This window comes from Mya arenaria, chromosome 3, assembly GCF_026914265.1.
Source record: "Mya arenaria isolate MELC-2E11 chromosome 3, ASM2691426v1".
Lineage (NCBI taxonomy): Eukaryota > Metazoa > Mollusca > Bivalvia > Myida > Myidae > Mya > Mya arenaria.
The window spans coordinates 13,083,707-13,105,867 of NC_069124.1; the positions used below are offsets into that span (position 1 = coordinate 13,083,707).

At 35.2% G+C, this 22,161-nt stretch overlaps 1 protein-coding gene across 1 annotated transcript; it reads right to left on the reverse strand.

Moving 5' to 3' along the window:
* Positions 1-647: 647 nt before the first annotated feature.
* Positions 648-20,819, reverse strand: LOC128228337 (uncharacterized). The gene is made up of 10 exons (XM_052939597.1): positions 20,606-20,819; positions 11,163-11,261; positions 10,743-10,887; positions 10,467-10,583; positions 6,759-6,855; positions 5,592-6,131; positions 5,257-5,422; positions 4,712-4,889; positions 4,152-4,365; positions 648-3,908 (listed from the first exon to the last, which is right to left on the reverse strand). The coding sequence occupies exons 1-10, from the start codon at positions 20,674-20,676 to the stop codon at positions 3,184-3,186; spliced, it is 2,352 nt and encodes a 783-aa protein (XP_052795557.1). The 5' UTR covers positions 20,677-20,819; the 3' UTR covers positions 648-3,183.
* Between the last annotated feature and the right edge of the window lie 1,342 nt (positions 20,820-22,161).

Sequence of the window (22,161 nt, forward strand, 5' to 3'; positions counted from 1 at the left end):
ACTAGGGTATTGGGTGGGGTAAATGTTTTTTATCATATGTTGCCAAGGGCAACACTCACTAACTAGCATGCGGTGTAAGTAAAAAGCGTTGTAGTTTATTGCACGATAAACAGTTATTGAACGATTGAGCTCCGCCTACCTGTTACCGTTCCGATATGGGAACTATTGAAATACAATGTAGAAAAATCGAAAAAAAAACTCATTGCTTTGCATTCCCTCATTTTTGAATACAGACCTGGCCATTGTTACATTTGTCTGTAGCTTTAGCCAGTGAGGCCGTCTAGTCTCCAGCGGATTTCAGGAAAAATGACTTCCCAAGGGTATATTTGGTAAAAATGTTTTGGAAATAGCCATCATATTCATAATTAACAACATGTAAGTAACGGACATGGCTGCTGTTGCCTTCTAAAAGCTGAATTAAAGTATCAAATATGTTGAAGGTCACAGAGTGCATTTTTATAAAATATGCTTTATCTGATTGATCAAAACCTGCCTGAAATTGCTTGAGAAAATCGCCCTTTTAATTTATTTTGTGAAATAGAATTAAAGAAACAATTATTATTCAGTTTTTCAATTAAAGAATGAACGAACTGATGTCAAAAATCGACGGAAACAAAGGAGACTACATTTTATTACAGTTGCGTGCATTTATTTGATTCAAATTTGCTTACAAGTGCTGTAATGTAAAACAATATATATTGTGGATTTCTTCTTATGTATCAATTCACTTTACATATTATAATAATGTGCTTCATGTCTACATATTCTATGAAATAAACAGATTTACCAGTCCGATGAAGTCGTGTTCGTTCATTTGTTAAAATACTTTCTTAGTATATAAAATTAATTCGACTAAATAATGTAAGAAAATATAAAATACATTTCCAGTCACTGGTCATTTGAAGAATGATAAGTGAATCACAAAAGAACATAATGCAGATAATACATATAATCACAGAAACATAGGTTTTTCATACAAATATAGCTTAATTCGGATTTTTCAAACACAAATTACATGCGTATTAGTAGCTGGCTAATAACAATAAACATGCTTCCGATACGCATCTGTGTAAAAATGGAAAGAAATTTATTATATTCAGTGTATCAATCTGATTTAAAAGTCTTATATTATTTATATAATGTGTAAATTACTAATATGTCAATGTCATAAGATTAAAAATACATACAAGACGTATGAATGATAATCATGATTCATTCACCTTTGAACAGAATTATAAAATAGTTAACAGTAGCAATTAATCGGTAATCCCTCATCAATTCATTGTTATAGAAAAATACTATCAATGTATCCCATTTTTTTAACAATTCAGTCACAAGATAGCTCACAAGCTCATTTCTGTTAAGACAGACAAGTACACGTGATTTCGATTAAAAGATGTAAAAAAGGCTTTTCGCGACACATGATTTTGACGGGGGGGGGGGGGGGGGACCATTTTGAAAGAGCTCTAAAATCTTCTTCTTTTTTTGCAATAGAACCTCAAATTAAACTTTGCTTATCTTGGAAATGCTTTTTACAGGTAAATAATGAAGTTTTATAAAAGCGTAAACTAAAGGGCTATCCTGTCTGCCACCTGCATGCTTTAGTACCGCGAATCGAAACCAGGTATCGTCAGATCTACTATTTTCATGACATGCTAACAGAATTAATGCGCCGGAGATACAAAATGGGACGTATGGTGTTATGCGGTTTAAAATAGTTCGAATTAAAAAAAAAACTTTAATAGGAATTTGAAAGCAAGTCAAAGAATCCTACATAAATCTTAGTTAGAAACGAGAAGAACAGATAATCATAGATAATTTAGCAGAAAATGGGACATTCGGAGCACCTCGGCCATTTTATCGAAAACAACCTCTGATGTATTTGGACGGTTTTCATACTCAACAAGTTGTTCGTTTCAGTCCGCTGCAAGTAGATCGCGTAGTAATTTTATTTAGCAGTTAAATTTTGTGACTTAACTCTTGGGATTCTTAATTATGTTTGCAATAATACAATTAAATGACAATCAATTTAAACTTAGATCAATAAAACAACTCTTAAACACTACATTTAATTAATGATATAATTCAAAATTTAACGAACTACTTCAACTGAGGTACCTGCATACATCCGAAGTTGTTTTTGAAAAAAAAATGGCCGAGGAGTTCCGAATGAAAATGGGAATGTGTTTACTAAATTAACCTACTAAATGGTCAATACGTCCTCAGCCAATATTACGTTTCATATCATTTACTTTACACTAGCAATAAACTTGCGAAATGAAAGCAATGTTCATTTATATCATACTAGTTGTACATTTCGGTTTATCAGTTACTGTTATGAAACTAGCTAATTGTATGAAAGGTTCGTCGATTGACCGTATACTGACAGGCACATATTGGTTACAGTTTGCTCCACTTTAAATATATTTTTGTATTCAATTTTTATTGAATTTGAACAGAATTGTCAACTTTTTCGCGCCTACAGCCTTTTAAGCTTTCAGCGCTTTCATTTTATAGCACATCAAGCGTTGTCGAGGCTCACTACTGATTGCGCATGCGTAAGTACATATACGCTTTGAACGTATTAAAGGGACTCGTCCACGGGTTAAGGGGTTTTAGTGGCGGATACGTGTTCTAGTGGTAACACTTGATTGTCGCAGGTTCGATTCCCCGCTGCACCACTAAAATACTTTCGGGAAAGACGTTAAATGGGGGTCCCGCGTGGCAGTGCTCGGCAGATGACACTTTTGCCCGTTAAAGAACCAGGGTAGCACTAACCAGCGTTACATTCTTTCTGTGTACTATGCTAAACACACGTAATGTGACTAACAATCTTATCGGAGCACTCGCCGAATTGCCCTTGCCCGAGCGCGAGTTTAAGGGTCAGACATCGATAGAATTATTACTGTGAAAGCCATGCTTGTCACAATAATAAAAGTGATTAACATGAGAGTTATTTACCAAAACGCGTAAGTAATGCTTTTGAAATGGATGACTTTAGGCATCCAAATGAGCAAATTGTTGATTGGTGTTTGTGCATATGAATAAGTAAAGTAACTTAATACAAATGATGTCTGAACAAACTGTAGCCAACATTATATTTGTGAACACTTCCCTTCAGTTGCATACACAACCATTGCGATGTCCTATTCATGAGTTTATTGTACAGTAGATTGTACTGTATCAGAACTGTTCAGTCGCCGTTCCATTCTCGTCTGGTTTTGTTACGACGGTCGTTACCGAATTATCTTTATTTTCCTGCTTTTGGCGCCATATTTGGATACCCTCTTGTATCGGAGGCACGAGGACAACGAACACGGTGGCGATCAGACACCAGTGCTGACAGACGGAGATCCACGCACCCAGCTGCGTTGCCGTCAAAACCTCCTGGCTCAATGCTAGCGCAGGAATCACAACAAGGAACACGGTAAAACTTATGGCCGCCATTATTCCAGAATAAAGTTTTGCGCGCCGAAAGATGATCTCCATGTGTTTTGTTGTGAGAGGCTTCTTCCACGCATCTATAGATGTGAGCTCCTTTCTGTAAAGTAGTTTATACGGATTGAGAGGGTTGTCTATCGACATTGTCTTTTCCCATTCTATTTCAAGGTGACCATCAACGATTTGATCGTACGACCCAACAGTGCTTTCCTCTGTCGCGCTCCTACCCCCCTCGTCTTTAGCAATGCGACCATTCAGTTCACGCTTGATATTCGTTTTTCTGTTTCGCGAGGTCCATAACGATATGGAAATGGAGACCAACGTTGAGACAGTGAATCCTGCTAGCAGTCCCGTCAAGATGCTGTAGTCTTGTGCAGTGTTCGTGAAAAAGTCCCCCAGTCCACCTGGGTACGTTGAGGCGTAAGTCAACATCCCGCTTACGGAACAAACCAACCCGGCCAAACTGCCTGAAAGATTAGTTTTTTATAAACAATCAAACGTTTGAAATTATCATTTTGTCTTATACTTTGTTAAAGTCAAATAGTATTCTTAAAAATGGAATACTAAACATAGACATTTGAAATTTGAAAACACATATTGAAATGACAGTAACTTAAGTGATTAAACAGACAATGTACTTGCTATTCACATGATTAAATTGCTCAGAATTTATAAACTCAAGACAGAAATAGTGCATTTTGTTCTTGTACCTGTGACAAGCCCTGTGTCTGTTGCCCTCGCCCACGCGATGGTTAGATAGAGTGGCACTAAAAAGGGAGCTATGAAGACTTGAGCAGCCATAAACGCCCAGTTCAGGTTCATACCGGATTCTATTATCGCCAGTCCAAATGGCACAATTGCAGCGATCACCCAAATCATGGCCCAGGACTTGTAACGTAGCAGCTGCTGCTCATAGTGACGGTACTGGATAAGAAACAAAGTCAAACAGATTCAGGATCAGTGATTTATAAGAAGCACCAAACGTCGCCTAAGTAAACAAATAACAGGTTCGGTTTATAAAAGCTGCACTCTCGCAGATGAACCGTTATGACAACTTTTGTATTTTAAGTTTGTCTTTGAATTTTTGCGCCTCAGAATAATACTGCTGACAAAATATCAGATCGCATTTTTTAATATTTACGTCCGAAAATTGTTTTAAGCAAAGATTGCTTTATTCCAAGACGAACAAAAAACGTGCAGCTTTAAGTCTGTCAAAAAGTAGTGCAAAAAATCATTGTAAACTTCACATAAACCGGCAAGGTTTCATTACCTTTCCATGAATAGAGCACTTGTACCGGAAGTCAGGCTCCTGACCGCCAACGAACGCTCGCTTAACGTCTTCTCCACACTCGTTGCAGTCTAAAGCTGGTGGACACTGGCACCCGTCGAAAGCGGATACCAACTTCGAATGACTGCACAGTGGACAGTCTGTTGGGTTTAGATTCTTGCTGGAGGAAATGCCAAAGAAGTGCTGATGATAAACGAAACAGGTCGCCCAATTCATTTATATTGTAAGCGATCAAGTTGTTTTAGAAATGTTATGAGACAAAATGCGTATTTTCAGGTATTAACATTTAACGAAGGGAATGAGAATTTGCCCTAATCGTTGGGAAACTGAGATACTTTTATCGTTGAATTAAGAACGAATATTTAAGGACTACACCAGAGCGACGATGTTATGTGTAGATTTAGCATGGTCGAGCCTCTGATGAATAAGACTCGTAAGCCTGCTCACTGTATTCAACATGTTTTAGTTATTTCTCAAGATTGATTCAAGTTTGGGTGACTCATTACAGTTCGAGTTTTCGGACTAACCGGAATGGCGTGACATGCGCCTTGAAGATGTCGTATACGATGATGGACGATATGGCCATAATTTCCCCACTTCCGGTTGACATCAGCGTCATGGTGATGAGCGTCAGCAGCAGGTAACAGCCTTCGGATCCAAGAAGCGTCTGTATTACCAATGGCGAAATGTAACCTGAATACAATAGCAAAGCAATTAAATTGGCCATGTTAATATTATATAAGTCGTAACATTTAAATTTGAGAAAAAATTAGAACGGTTACTTGAATATCGCGGTTTTGGACATGTATGTAACTTTTCTTGATAAAGTCCGGCTGGTATTCAAATATGAAAACAATGTTACCTTGATCGATGTCCTCATTTGCAAGAAGGTTGGTACCGTTCCGCAAGCTCATTGTTTTGTACGTCATCGAAGTCACAAATGACACGGATGTCGGGATAGCAAACCACAGAAAAGCCGCGAACAGAAATCCGACCATTCCCTCCGACGGCTTTGCTGCGATCCGGCTCTGCCAATTGGCTTGGTCGCAGAAAATGATGGCGATAGTCATAAAAAGCGTCACCACGCCAAATATAATTCCTGACTCACTCCTAAAGGTAAGAAACGAATCTTGCGCATTTCCTTTAGGTCCTTGTAGACAGCTCATTGCAGCGTGTAGACTCTCGGCAGAAGTAATGTTTGCAACTTCCGGTTCGGCGAAGTATGTTATTTTCAGAATGAAGATGGAGGTTGAGATGAAGATAATCGATGTGTTGAAGTAGGAGATATAAAAGGTGGTTCCAAGACCTCCCACAAGGCAGTAGGATCCGAACAAAACCGCGAGCAAGAGGCATATAAACTCATTCGACGAATCCTTCGTCAATACTTCTATCGAAGCTTTGCCTGAATATAACATAACATTGAGATAAGTCTTATTATTTTAAACTGTCTCTGTGGCTTGTTTAGCAAATATAAACTATGACCAACATTTAAAAGTAATAAAATCGACTTGAAACCATCAGCACGCATTAAGGATACAGCTGCATGTATCATGATTTTACATTACGAGTTGCAATAAAACCCCTAGTGATTATCAATAGATTGGTAAAGAGGACGACCTACCAACCAGTATAAGAGTAACGACTATCACTAGATTGAGCGACAAACTAACCATTATAAAACTTGCAATTATCATTAGATTGGTAAAGAGAGCGACTATCCAGCCTGTATAAGACTTACGACTATCAATAGATTGGTCAGGAGGACGACATACTAGCCACTATAAGACTTACGACTATCACTAGATTGGGCGACTTACCAACCAGTATAAAACTTGCAATAATCCATAGATTGATAAAGAGGGCGACTATTCAGCCAGTGTAAGACTTACGACTATCACTAGATTGGCCAGGAGGACGACACACTAGCCACTATAAGACTTATGACTATCAAAACTTTGGTAAAGAGGGCGACTTACCAGCCAATATAAGGTTTGCGACCATCACTAGATTATAAAGGAGCGCGACTTACCAGCCAATATAAGGTTTGCGATTATGACGAGGTTGGTGAAGAGGGCGACGCAGCAGAACATTATGTGTGTCCACCGACCAAACCGAGCATACGCTATCTAAAATAAATATATAAAAATATAGAGTAATATTATAGGTTCATATGTTTCAAGCATTGAAGCGCTGGTAATATTCCAAATCTCGATTTGATCTTATTTTATTAATATTCCATTTACATTTGTTTACCAATGAGAATCTCAATGAGAATTAAAGTCACGGATTATGACTTATTGACGTAATGTGAAAACGCGACGTCAGTTTGGAATAGGTTTCAATATTGAACCATGGGGGGTTACGTAGTCAAAATGGACCAGCCAACATAACTATTGTAAAATGAACTAATGAAATATGTTTGATGAGAAACCCTTTATGAACAAATAATTGTATAAACTGATTAAAGAAAATATCAAGATACAAAAAACGTATGTCTTATACCGTTATAAAAAACCTTTGGACATATATAATTAGTATTTAATAACTCGTCCCCAAACTCGTAAGCTACGGGGGTTTTATAGCTTGGTTTACGAGCTGTTGGACCCGATTCATCAAAGCTCAGCAAAAAAGTTTCGAAGAATGTTTTGCATATTTTAAATAATCTGATTTTTATTAAATGGGTAAAGTTGAAAATTCAATGACAATCCATTACGTATAACAGTATGAATGATATAATGTATGTACGTAACCAAACGATGCAATACTCATGGCTGTATCATTGTCTTATTTCATCCCTTTATTTCAATTACTATAATTTAGCTTTCAATTGAAATGTTTTATGAAAATAAAAGTGTAAGTATGATTATTTTGTTTAAAAAATATTCAAACATTTTTTTTTTAATTAGAATATGAAAATTAATAGTTTTTAGCAATATGGTAATCTTGGCATTAAGAAAGTCATGTGATATGCAAATCTCGTAGTGACGTTGTGCGCGCTAATTTAAAACAATACTTTCGGTTTAATGGTATGTTTGTTATTACGATTAATGCAATGTTTGACCAAACATTTAATAAACTATCAAAAAGGTTAAGAGAGGTTATTTGGATATACATACATTTCGATAAGTTTATATTTCTAAAAGATACCGGAACTGGGACTTTAAACACAAAGGGTGTTTGTGGTTAAATTTAGATAGACAGATGGACATTACTATTATTTCTATGCTAATGCAGTTAGACCACCTTGAAGTTCTACTATGATTTTTAAAATACATATTTTTTTCTAATTAATTGAAAGTATCTGCTTACGATGCTTCTGTAAAACGGACCCTGTTGTACTTTTAACAGACCTCTAAATACAGTACAGTTTATTTATTCAGACCATTGTATTCTTGCTAAGTGTCGAGTATACAATTATGTGAAATATATTTTAATCTCTATTGCTCAGTTTTGATAATGAATACCATTTAACTTGTTAAAATAACTTTCAATTTCTTTTCTCATATATGCTCCTGGGCTGGTAATCATAAAACATCTTAAGTCATTTACTAACGAAAGTCATTATCTTAGGTTAAGTATTTCACAGGACATGTGATATACCAATTTAACAATATCTGGAATACTTTTTTTCATTTATTTTATGTAATTCACATATTTTTTATTTTATTAATAAAAAAATTGACCTCTTAGTCATTTTGCAAAAACAATCGCGGCGTCTTTGATGCTTTGCATCAAAATAAGTCTTGTATCTTATTTAGAATACAATGTAAATTTACAGCCAATGAGATTGCCCGACGGTCCCCAATAAGTACTATATGTTCAAAATCAAAATGTGTTTAAAAAAAGCCTTTATAATTTTGCTTTTCTTCGATCAATACATGGCCACAAATACCCCAGTTAACAAGAGCAGTCGTAGGACAGCGCTCGACTAAACGCCGCTTTGTCTTAGAAATGAATAAAAGAATGATGTAATATTTGCCTGTCAACAGAAATAAGTAAAATAAAAAAGTAAACAAGAAACGCCGCAATGCAATGAATACAGGCCTTCAATGATTGACAGAAGAACATAAGCTTTCCTTGTGTGATTCAGTTTCAACCTTTATGTCTATTTTTAGTAACAACTACTGACCATGCCCTTGACGGTTGGCCCCAAATCTTATCTAGTTAACCAGTTAGTAAGTGACTTATTAATAGGAATTCGCAAACCATAAATATCAGAGGTGGAAGAATATAAGTATCTTTCATGGCCAAGAGTGTAAGATGGGTTCATCCCGACCCGAGCGTAGGGTTGGGATGAACCTATCTTACACGAGAGGCTATGGTAGATGCTTTTTCAATCACCTCAGTTAAACAAAATTAAGTAAAACTGTATTTTTTGCTGGAACTCCTTTGAGCGTAGTGAAAATAAATGCGTATGGATATGTGATAATTCGTCTTTGTCATGGATATGCGCGCAGTGATTCAGATTATGTTAATAGTCAAATCGGTCTTTAAATAGTTCTGAGGAGAGTGAAGCATTATTTCTTGAAAGGTGCTTGAAAACTTTATTATGGTGACATTTGAAGCGAGAAATAATTAATTAGCATTCTAAATATTGCCGCAAGAAAAGGTTTCTATGATGCTACAGACGACAGTTTTCAACAAGGGAGGTAATTACAATGTGATGACTATTAATAAGGAGTTCCATACGGGTACTTGTTTTATCTTTGCCCGTGGGCAAGATAAGAATTTCTAGCATGGTTAAATTTTTGGATCTCCTTATCTGAGGTGGGAAAAGTAGATCAAAAAACTTACGGCAGTTTTATGCCACCATACAAACGAGCTAACTCACTCCGCTTCGCTTATACTTTAAATAAGATATGGGTTTACGTAAACCTAGAGGTAATTCAAACGTGACCCTCGTGCACTGTCATGTACTGTTGCAAACTCACGACTTCACATAATTACTCTACATACTATTATTATAATCAGTTTTACTCTAAAGTACGGAGTGTTCTTCCACAAACGCATTATACAAATGTCGTTTACACGTTGATTATCACATTTAAATTCTCTCGCTATGAATGCATTTCTAAGCGTTTTAAAATCATATGTAAGAAAAAATGCCATATTTGTTTGCTAGAATGATGCATCAAGTTTTTTTCAACTTGTACAGTACTTTATATTTAAACCTCTCGATAGTCAATGGGAAAAGATTCGCAGATGCAACGATAAATATCGCGTTTTGTTTCCTCTAGACAGTTGACTTATTTAAAAAGATGCGAAAATGTAACAAACAAATACCACGCTTTAATTCTTGCGCAATAAATATAGACGTGGGAGCGCGATGGCCCTATTACATATCAGATATTTCGAACCATAGTCATTTCTTCTTTAATCGAACGATACAAATGTTTTCAGTAAGCCGGTATAATAAGGATTAACAGCATAGGCGGTCACGCTGACTGTCGCTATTGTGTCTGCTCTGGTGGTTACAAAGTTTCGATTGTCCAAGTTATATTCAAAGACCTTAATACATGATAACATGACAGCATCAGTTTATGAAAAAAATACAGAAAAAAGTAACTTCCGCCATTCATTATAAACGATATTTTGCTCTCAAAGTGCGTGTTGTCTTGTGTGTTTCTTGCTGATTGCCTGTCTGGCTGTGTTGTCATATCTATACAAGACCACAGTACGTTTCTGTTAGCTGAGCTTGTCCCTTTAGCTTTCATTATATCATTTCTTGATTCCTTACCTGGGGAAATGTTTTTGCGCCCGGGGCTCTGGTTTTCAGCTTCACGCAAAGGGCGGCGAACGCAAGAACGGATAGAACGATGGCCATGGTGTACCACAGGGAGCCGCCAATTCCGACCTGTGGTGTATATATTTGCAAAGTTAAATGCGTATAATAGAGATATACATTCGGAAGTTTAAGCACACATCATAAGCAGATGTTATTTGTATAGCTAGTTTTTATAGAAGGTTTTATAAGTTTTTCGGGTACTGCATACATACATACATACATACATACCTTACTGGCAATTGTCGGGCTTTGGAGGAAGTCAGCGGGCCATAACATCTGTGACGTCACGGTTACAGTCGTAAGGCTGAGACTGACTTTACCGCCGGCGTCAAACACGACGTCTAGGTTATGAAAGTCCTTAAACACGTAACGTCTGAAAAATGCTTAACAATATTGAAACGCGCTAAAAGTACATGTGGTTTTAAAATAAGAAATGTTAACATTTTTTAATCAAAATAGTAACTTGTAAGTTGGTGTTACCATATTGACCTTTCTCATATGATTTCAATAAATTTCTAACGAATTGTAAGTGCGGTCTAAGAAATCGAATGAGATACAATAAACAAGTCTGTTCGTTCTCTAGTTTATTTTTCACTTAATTAAGCGTTCGCATATATGTACATGAAATACGTGTTAAGTACAGCCTACCTGATAGCGTTGTACACAAACCCAACGAGTAGCGAGAACCCGACGAATCCAACCAGGAGTAACAGAGCGAGCTCATACTTTTCAATCACCGGGTTTAGCCTGCAAGATATATGTTTGAATATTTTAAAATACTTGATAGAAGATGTCTTATCAAAGAGTGAAAGCTTCCATTTATAACATGCGTCTATAAGCTGTTTGCACTTTTCAAGTTTGTCAATTTAGGTTAGATTTACACATTCAGCTTTATCTTTTCCAGAATAGACACATACTGTATGGATTAAACGTATTTTGTTATAATTGTTATATCATATATCATATCGATATCTTAGATTTTCGATAAACCTATCCAAGGGCCATGTGTTCTTGTCTTGTTAAGTTTTAGACCTGAATGTTTCCCAAATATGTTTATTATTTCTATAACAGTTGGTAGTGTCGTCTGCAAGCTGGGTAGCCTTTAGGTATTGTTTGTCAACTTTTATAAATTCATATGTATCCCATTTTTTCAGGTGGTTGATTAACCTTCAACAACTACCAAAGAAAAGTAGAGCAGAGATAGAGAAGCTCTGACGAACACCCCGTTGTAGATAAAAAGAACCAGGCATCCATCCATTATTTGCTATTTTGGATGTTATTTTATAATAAAGGGTTTCAACCAATTTATAAAGAAATCTTTGAAGTCAAACTTGGTCAGAAAATCAAACATAAACGGCATTTTTACTGTAGCGAGTTGATAATTCCATATCAAACGGCTACTCGTGATCTAACCGACTTAGACAACAGAAAGTGTATTGCTCGTTTCTCAGTCCGATACCATATATTTGTATGAGAAAAATGTCAGGAAAGCACAGGAAACAAACATTTCTGTAGTATTAAGAACGTCCTTGTAACATAAGTAGGTGCACGGTTTGCACGAGATTTACCAGTTGAAATATCCAACAGAAAAACAGTTGTGTATGAGATTTATCAAACACTTTTGCAGGCCTATGATTGGCCGGCTGGAGGTAGCTGTTGTCTAAATAAACCTAATCGACTACTCTGATATTAAAACATAATATATTCCTATCCTTAATATAATTTTCGATAAAACTAATTGCATACATATTGCTAGAATTGCTAGTCGAAATTAAAAGAGATAAAGGACGCCAATTTTCAAGGTTTTCGGGGTCTCCTATTTTGTACAATAAAGAAAAATCTCCTGGGCAATTCACCTTAGTTGTTTTCCTTTTTTGTTATTATGTGAATATATATTTACTAGGGAATAGGTATTTTTGAGTACGTCGATATTAAGCAAAATATATCTACAATAACAGTCCTACACTTGGTCTAATACTTTATATTGAAGGTCATTTTTAACTTTTTAAGATCAGCTTTTACTGTCTGATTCACCTTTACTGTTTATAAAACCCCATCGTTAAAGTCATCCCGAATATTTTTTTTCAATATCGTCTGTAAATTGTGTTTCCTGTAAAAAGACAATAACAGCGTTGTGATTAATTAGCCATTGAATAACGCGCATACGTTTATTTCTACATCTTAGACCTTGTACATAAAGAGATAAAAGATGAACTATTTGTTGTTGATGGTGTGTCATTAGACCTTGAACGCTAAGGGAAAGAAGATGAACTATTTGTTGTTGATGGTGTGTCATTAGACCTTGAACGCTAAGGGAAAGAAGATGAACTATTTATTGTTGATGGTGTGTAATTAGTAATTGTTGTTGATGTCATTATGTTGTTGACTTAAATAATTTTAAACGGTTTTGCCCACATGTGAACTCTTCATCATGGGCAACAAAGACAAGAAACAGGAAAAGGCATCATTCCACAATACTTTATTAATATACACTTCAAAAAAACAACTTCAAAATGATGTTAGTAAATTAAAAATGTAAAGAAAGATTTCGTTTAGATATCTAAAAACATGGAAGAAATACGGTGTACATGTATCGGTTCGTTACAATAATAAACATACAATTGAACAGTATCATTTTCTTGGTGATAAAAAAAGAACCTTTCGAACATTTTATGTACAATGAGAAAACTAAATAGAAAGTTTTCAAAAAGTTATACAGATATCGTAGTATTAACAAAATAATTGTTCCATACTGTTAATACTGTCTTCTGAATATCAATTGAACATGATGATCACATCAGATCAGATGAACCTTTTAATACTGTACGTTAATGAACAAGAATTATATAAAAAACAATTGAGGCATACGGTTTTGGTCCTTTTTAGCTTTTATTTGGTGCCCCTTCATCACATTGAAATAAGAAGGCCTTTTCTGGTGTGTATTTTTAGTCTGACATTAATTTAATATATATATTACTATTCGATCGCTTCATGAGCTCCTAGGTATATTTAAACGTAAATGTTTTTTTTTCAATTGCTCTTTAAGCACAATAAGTACAGTTTTTGGTACATTTAAACTTAAGCAATCGATGCTAAAGCTGATAAGTATGATATTAGTGCAAGAACAATTTATTTGAATTTTTTTACTTTATTTTTAGCTCGACTATTCGAATAATAGGTGGACTATACTACTCGCCCCAGCGTCGGCGTCGGCGTCTGGTTAAAGTTTTAGGGCAAGTTGGGATTTTCACTTATAAGTCCAATACCTACATTCAATTGACTTAATACTTCATGCAGTTGTTCAGGGCCATCACATGATGAGGTTAGATAACTCCATATTATTCTTTACACATATTATGGCCCCTGATTGACTATGGAACTTAGGTCAAAGTTTTAGGGCAATTGGAATATTTATTAATTACTTCTATATCCTTTGTTCAATTGACTTAATACTTCACACAGTTGTTCAGGACCATCACACAATGAGGTTACATAACTACATATTATACTTAATACCAGTTATGGCCCCTGATTGACTTAAATAAAAGTTTTAGGGCAGGTTAAAGTTTTAGGGCAAGTTGGGATTTTCACTTAAAACTCCAGTACCATTCATCCAATTGACTTAATACTTCACACAGATGTTCAGAGCCATCACATTATGAGGTTAGATAACTCCATAATATCTTTTATACAAATTATGGCCCCTGATTGACTATGGAACTAAGGTTAAAGTTTTAAGGGCAGGTTGGGATATTGTTTAATAACTTCTATACCCTTCATTCAATTGACCAAATGAGGTTACATAACTCCATATCCTTAATACAAGTTATGACCCCTGATTGACTTAGGTCAAAGTTTTAGGCAAGTAAAAGTTAAGGGCAAGTTGGGATTTTAATAAAAAAAAACTTCTATACCATTCATTAAATGCACTTAATAAAATTCAAAATTATTTACGACCATCTTACAACAAGAAACATAACTCCGTTTAAGCCTAAATACAAATTATGGCCCTATAAAGATTTCATAAGCCAGGCATAATGTTCCTTCTGTTTGCTTAATATATATACACCGACATTTGGCAATACCCTAAACCATAATAACCATGAAGTATTTTCAGAAAATCTAAAAATAGTAACAACCGTCAAGTGTTTGTCTACATCGTATATTTCATTGTTTTTGACTGAAAATGCAAGGGATTTAGAAATTCTGCCACTTGGTCCCAAATCTACCTCGCTGACATTGGCAGAGGTGCACATGTCTGACGATTAAAACACACCATAGAGTACGAAAACAGTCCACGTTGTCCGGAACTGCTCGGCCATCTTCGGCAAGCTTTACGATGAATGTTTACCGGTGATAATCAGCTTCTTGACATCACGTTTTACGCAAGTTTAAGCGTAATAAAGATTTTATGCTCAATTAACTGATGTGATATTTACTTTCTTCTAGTAGTCCGACGGACTATTGACTTAAATTGTCTTGTAGTCCGACCAAAAATCTGGTAGTCTCGGACTACCGGACTACCGTTAGTGTCGAACCCTGACTTATGTATCGAATAATTTTAGTTAGGTTTGACATAAAGAGACCAAACTTGGTATTATTACATCGTTATTGTATTCTAAGTCAAAGCGGCGTAGTCGAGCGCGCTGTCTTACGACGGCTCTTGTTTATTTATTATTCAGTTGCGTAACATTTGAGCAGACTCATTTTATAAATACATTAAGACGAATTTAAACATACTAGTATAGTATGAACTTGAACTTGACTTCCACACAGAACGAAATATATACACTCGTTTTTATATATCCTCAATCTAATTATCAAACCCGCAAATATTTTGCTAAACCTGTAAAAATGGTCCCTTATCGTCACTTTATTAACAACTCTGTTTTATAGTCAAATCAGGTTAATGATTTATAAGCACTTTGCCAATTTACAAAACTTTTACATAATGGCATTAAATGACTTTTAAGATCAACTGAAATATATATCAGTTGTTTATATCAAACCATAGTTGCAAAAGACCAAACTGGTTTTATAAAAGGAAGACATATTGGTGAAAATACTAGGTTACTATATGAATTGATGAAATTCACTGAGGATAATAATACACCTGGTTTGTTAGTGGTGGTATATCTTCGGAAAGCGTTCGATACTTTGTCTTTTAATGTTATTAAAAAAAAAAAATTCCTTCTTTAATTTTGGACCAATGTTTATTCAGTGGATTTCTTTGTTTCTGAATAAAACTGAAACTGCTGTCCAAATGAATGGTTTCTGTCAAATTTCTTTAAAATTGGAAGAGGGTGTAGACAGGGAGACCCGATAAGCCCTTATACTTTTATTTTGTGTGCTGAAGCCTAGTAAGAGGGCTAGGTATGTAAAACTAGTCGAAACTCAGCTTGTTTTTTCAATGTTTGGATGAATCCTAGCTGTGTCGATGTGAAATTTTTCTATTTAGTTTTCAAAGAACGACGTATTAATCCGTTTAAACAATCTTGTTACAACTCAATGAGTATCAGACCGGTTTTGTGTGCTTATTAACTTTTTAAAATATATTTCAAACATTCAGTATATCTCGATAATTTTACTTCAAAGTATCGATTTTCTTTTACGAAATTGAGACTTTTGTCTCACCAGTTACGTATCCAAACTGGGCGTTATGGTAACAATATAATTGCTCATAATCAACGCTATTGCAATATATGTAATAGTGGTGATATTGAAGATGAGTTTCACTTTGTTTGTGTTCTGTATGTATTTGGTGATTTTCATAGTACGTGTTAAAAACGAAAAAAAAATTGTTAGGCCTAGCATGATGAAATTCATTGCCCTTCTGCAAGATATGAACTATTCTATTCAACTTAATTTGTGCAAATTTATTTCTAACGGCTTCGAACGTCGTTATAACATTCTGAATATTGTTCCATCATCAATTTCATGTAGTTAAGGCTAAATGTTAAGAATGTAACTCTAGCTTATTTATATGTCTTTCTTCATGCACTATCTTTGTTAACAATGTACAATGTACATGTTTATCATTTGATATGTCTCTGTTCGTGGCAAAGAGAATAAAATATTTTGCTTAATATGATTTTGTCCATACTCAATGTTATTTTCAACAATATTTAATACACATGTTATGTGTCAAATACTGATTATTAATAGTGATAATTTAAAAAAACAAGAGGCACATCAGTGCCTGTGCTCCACTGGCCAAAAGGTTCAAGCAAAGACCACCTTACTGATTATCAAAATATATTTATACAAGCAGCATTCAACACGCATCCACTTAGTCCTGCATAAGACCATCTTTTTTTCACTTCTGATGTGATGTCGGGTCTTTTGCCACTCGCGACACGTTGTCGCTGTTTAAGATATAAGTTTTTCCTTTAAACTATAAATATCGACCCAAAATAATGCTTAAAAGTTAAACAATTAATAAACATTTAATCTGAATAGATTATGAAGCAAATATCTAACCAGAACAAGAACTGACGAGATAGAATCGACTTGGTGTTTCACTTACACTTTTCGGCCATTTAAGTTACTAAAAATAGCTGTTTCATAAACTTTCAGAATGTCACTTAAACGAAAATTAATGTTCAGTCTATATATACTTTCCTATGTATAAATGTAAGGTTTTTAAATTGATCTTTTTGTGAGAACTTTATGCTTATATGTTTACTCATAAATTATTATTGTTTAAAAATTATTTAAAGATGCTATACGTGAAAAATTAAGACATTATTTTTTTTTCTATTAAAGGGAGGTAATTCAGTAGTAAAATGTAATCAAAGCTATTAAAGCATGGCATTTCTTTTCTAACCATGTTGATATTATTACAGTCTATTCAAGCAAGATGCCTTTTGTTTTTACATAGTACCCATAGGTTCTGAAAAACAAGGAGCACTATTCCCAACAGAAGGATGTCACTCCCTATCACTGCATGAGCATCATAATAAAGAAATGTTTACTCAAACTGCAAGCTGCTCAATTGAAATAGGTATTTACCTCAAGCATACAGTTTTATAATGTGGCAAAATAGTCGGACTACTAGATTGTCATTCGGACTAGTAAAATATGCCATTATGCTAGTCCAACTGGCTAGTAGGTTAAAATGTTTTTCGTGAAGACTGCGGACGAGAAGTCCTTAAAGGTTTTTCTATGTTTAACTCTCGCAGCCATGTTGTGCAGCGGACCGGAACCATTTGGGCAATTTTGGTTAAAGGGCATCCCGATGAACATTTATGTAAAGTTTCATCAAAATCTGATAATCGGTTTCTGAGAAGATGTAGTTTAACGTTTTTTTCTATTCTTAGCTCTGGTGCCCATGTTGTGCAGCAGACCAGAACTGTTTGGGCTATTTTGGTTAAGGACTACCCAAGTAACATTTCTGTCAAGTTTCATTGCAATACGATCATCGGTTTCTGAGGAGAAGTCGTTTAAAGGTTTTTCTATTTTTACCTCTGGGGGCCATCTTGTGCAGTGGACCGAAACCATTGAAGCAAATTTGATAAAGGACCATCCAAGGAACATTTCTGTTAAGTTTCATCAAAATCTGATCATCGGTTTCTGAGAAGATGTTCTTTAAAGGTTTTTCTATTTTTTTGCCCTGGCAGCCATGTTGTGCAGCGGACCGGAACCATTTGAGCAATTTTGGTTAAGGACCACCCAAGGAACAATTCTGTCAAGTTTCATCAAAATCTGCAAATCCGTTTCAGAGGAGATGTCGCTTAAAGATTTTGCTATTTTTAGCTGTGGCGGCCATATTGTGCAATGGACCAGAACCATTTGAGCAATTTTAATAAAGGACCACCCAAGGAACATTACTGTCAAGTTTCATCAAAATCTGCCGAACCGTTTCAGAGGAGATGTCGTTTAAAGATTTTGCTATTTTTAGCTCTGGCGGCCATATTGTGCAATGGACCGGAACCATTTGAGCAATTTTGGTAAAGGACCACCAAAGGAACATTCCTGTGAAGTTTTGTCAAAATCCGCTTATCAGTTTCAGAGGAGATGTCGTTTAAAGTAAAAGTTTACGCACGCACGCACGCACGCACGCACGCACGAACTCACGACGGACAATCTGTGACGACATAAGCTCCATGGCCTTCGGCCAGTGGAGCTAAAAATCATTTTTTTTTTATTTGATCGTGTAATATAGAATACGTTTATGTTCAAACTACTTAATAAATTTGTTGAATCTGAATCTGGTTTTATTTGCCGCAGGAAATCCATCTAATCAACAACAATGAATGCATTTACTAATAACTGACTGTATATTTAGTGGCCCCTAAGCCAGAATACACAGCGCGACAGGGTGTCGCATCAGGTACTGCTAGGAAAGTGCAAAATCAGCATATTGTTTTTCAGTGTAAGAATCAAGATTTGACTCGATGATCTCTGTATATTTTGTTTCTGCGCTGCTGTAAAATGATGTATTCATCACTATCGTATGTAGCTACATTATGCACCACCAGTTGCTTTATTTATAGATACATTTATACAAGTGTTTCAATAAATTATGCACTGAAAAATAGGCAGATTCATAAACATGTTTTATAGCATGTTTTGTACAATAATGATTATTCTCACCTCATCTTTATTAGTGAATATTTTAAGTTATATTGCATGTTTTAAAGTTGATATATTTTATTGTTTTTTTTAATGAGCAAATAGTCTCTCATAACTCCATGAGGAGTGGTTTTATACATTATTATTGCATGTTTTATCTGTATTTATCCCATGAATGTATAAAAGTGAGACTTGAATAAATTTTCTGTCTGTTTGCCTGTCTGTCTGCTGATAGTGTAATAGAAAGTGACATTTTACGTAAAAAAATACGCTTGACAGGAATTTATATAAGCTTTTCTTAATAATTTGGTATACAAACTAAATGCTTCAATGATCGGCACGAACTTCGTTTTAATGGCAATTGTCAACGTAATAAATAAAGCAAGCGGATGCCGACCATGTCAACATCATTCGAGCAAGAGGCGTAATCGACAATGATTAGACTCAGAGTTATATCAGTCGTGCGACAACAACAACAAAACCTGCTAAAAACCATGGTGGCTGGGACCGTCCAAATTCATTCCCCAATACTTTTTGCCTTCAACTCATAAAATGCGGCGGAGTAAATTTACGATTCCCGAGATATTTTAAAGCGACAAGATCGAAGAAAATCTCGAATTGTATTTACGCCGCGGCAATTTAAGCCCGAACGCAAACAGCCGCAGATGTTTAGACTTTTTGGTGCCGAGGAAAACAATGGCATGAAAGAGACGCTGCCGGTCAACATAGAAAACCGTCCATTCCTTTGAAACGTATACATTTTGGTTTAACAAACTAATCATTTGGGCATGTTTGTTGGTTATAAACTAGTTTTGGTTTTGTAATGGTTGCACGGACAGCGTATTTGTTTTGACAATTTCAAACAAAATGAAAACAAGTTTTATCGTTTGTTTAACGAAAACCCACTTGTTTTTGAAAATTGCACGCCGAAGCTCCATCATGATGTTGAAGCTGTACATATAACCATGCATTTATTACTTCCAAGTAAAACTTTCGAAACAGGTTTCCGAACCACCAAAACCCTTGACACCAAAACTGAAACTAGTTTGGTATCAACAAAAACGCCTTTAAAGTGACACTCTTATTCAAAATTAATACATACACATATATAACAAACATCAACTTTGACTGATAAACATTTAACTACGTACTAAATAATGCATTTGTGAAAAAAAAGTAATTACTGATAACAAGGTTGTGACAGTGTACTTAATAGCAGAAAGCGCAAACAATATTAAATGGTTGGTGAATGTTTAAAGATTAACTGTGGTCTACTATAGTCTCATAAGGTAGAAATACCGTGTTTTATGCTTATTTGTCTCAAGTTAAACTCGATATCCTTAAAAACCATTGTTTTCGACATTTTTTTATCCTTTTTGAATACTAAAACAATATTATTAATTATGGTAAATCTTACTTGGAAGTTAGAGTACATTTTTAATATACAGCAATCGTGAAATATGGAAACTTCACCACTCATTGTTATATTAATAAAATAGTCAATAAAATACACTTACCCTGTCGATTCCAGAGCCTCCGGGAGGTCAATGGGACATTCCTCGCTCGAAATTGTAGCCGTGGTCGCCATCTCGAACCGCGATGAACAAATAATGGTTCAAACGTATGTAAACCTTGTACACTTATATATGCGTATTCACAACCTCTTTGAAATACCGTATGTGAAATATTTGACAACAATGCAAATAGAAGCATATGTAAAATGTTTGTCAATCGTTTGTCTTACTTTGCCTTTACATACACTGTTGAGTTTAAGCTAATAATTAAGACTGTCGAGCTTTGATTACACTGCTATAACACGGCCACTAAACGCCAGCTCCACCACTTAACGGTGGTGCAAAGAGAATGAGCTATCGACACGTGGTGCAGCTGTGCCCTGCGTAACTTCAAGCGCATTTTACAACAAAGGTTTAAAGGGCCTGATGTTCCATCGTTATTTGTCTGTGGAGAACGCCGCTGGTCGGTCTATCATGCGCGCATAAGAAATAACTGCAGTGATCTCAATTCAGACTTGTTTAATAATCACCTCAAAGACTTTTCTTTATGTGGTCACTGTAATACTGTAGAACATGCCAAACATTACTTCTTTAACTGCTCACTATTTATAGTCGAAAGGCATATACTTTTTCGTAGCACTAGACAATTTCATCCTCTGAGCACTAACAAACTACTTTTCGGATCTTCTAACCTCTCTAATGATGATAATGTTGTAATATCTACGGAAGTGCACCACTACATAAAGTACAGTAATCGCTTCTTAGACACACCACAGTAAGCACAAGGAGCACTCCACCTCTCTCTCCCATCTTTCTTTTTTTCTCTCTTGATATCTTTAGCTCTCTCTCTCTTCAATCTTATTTCTTACACATAGCTAAACTTCTACTTTATCTGTTATTATTTATTGCATTACACGATTTATTAATTAGAAATCTTTTGTATCGTAGTTATTTGACACATTATTCTTATTCCTATGTATATGAACATTATATAAATGCATGAAATATTACATTTGGTTTCATAGTTTATGTGACAACGTAATCATTTTTGCTTTTCATGTGACATTTTGGGAAATGGCCGTAACTGATGTTGGAAACACTCGTGGCCCAATCCCTCTGCATGTCCTTTTTATATGAACGTAAGCTTTGTTACATTGCACTGTTTCTGTTTCTTTGTTGTTATCATCATCATATAATGTGTAAATGTATCGTCATGCAATAAAATATGTTTAAACTTCTAGTCTGTAAAAATATTTTTACTGCAGGCTCGCTAAGATATTGTGCTATCTGTGATGCCAGAAGCTTTTTTAACGAATCGGACTTCTGAATATTTAAAGATCTGCTTGCATTTCAAGTACACTTTGTTGCTTACTCACAACATAATAGCACTCGGTAAAACATATTACGATCTTACACTGAAACAAGCAGTTTTCCTCTCTATATAACCTCAGTAAATACATTTTAAATTACTTGAAGTTGAATTTACTTCTTAAAAGAAATACTATAAAATTCAAATATTTTATCTAATTAATAAGGTTTTTTGTTGCCCTTTTCCACTT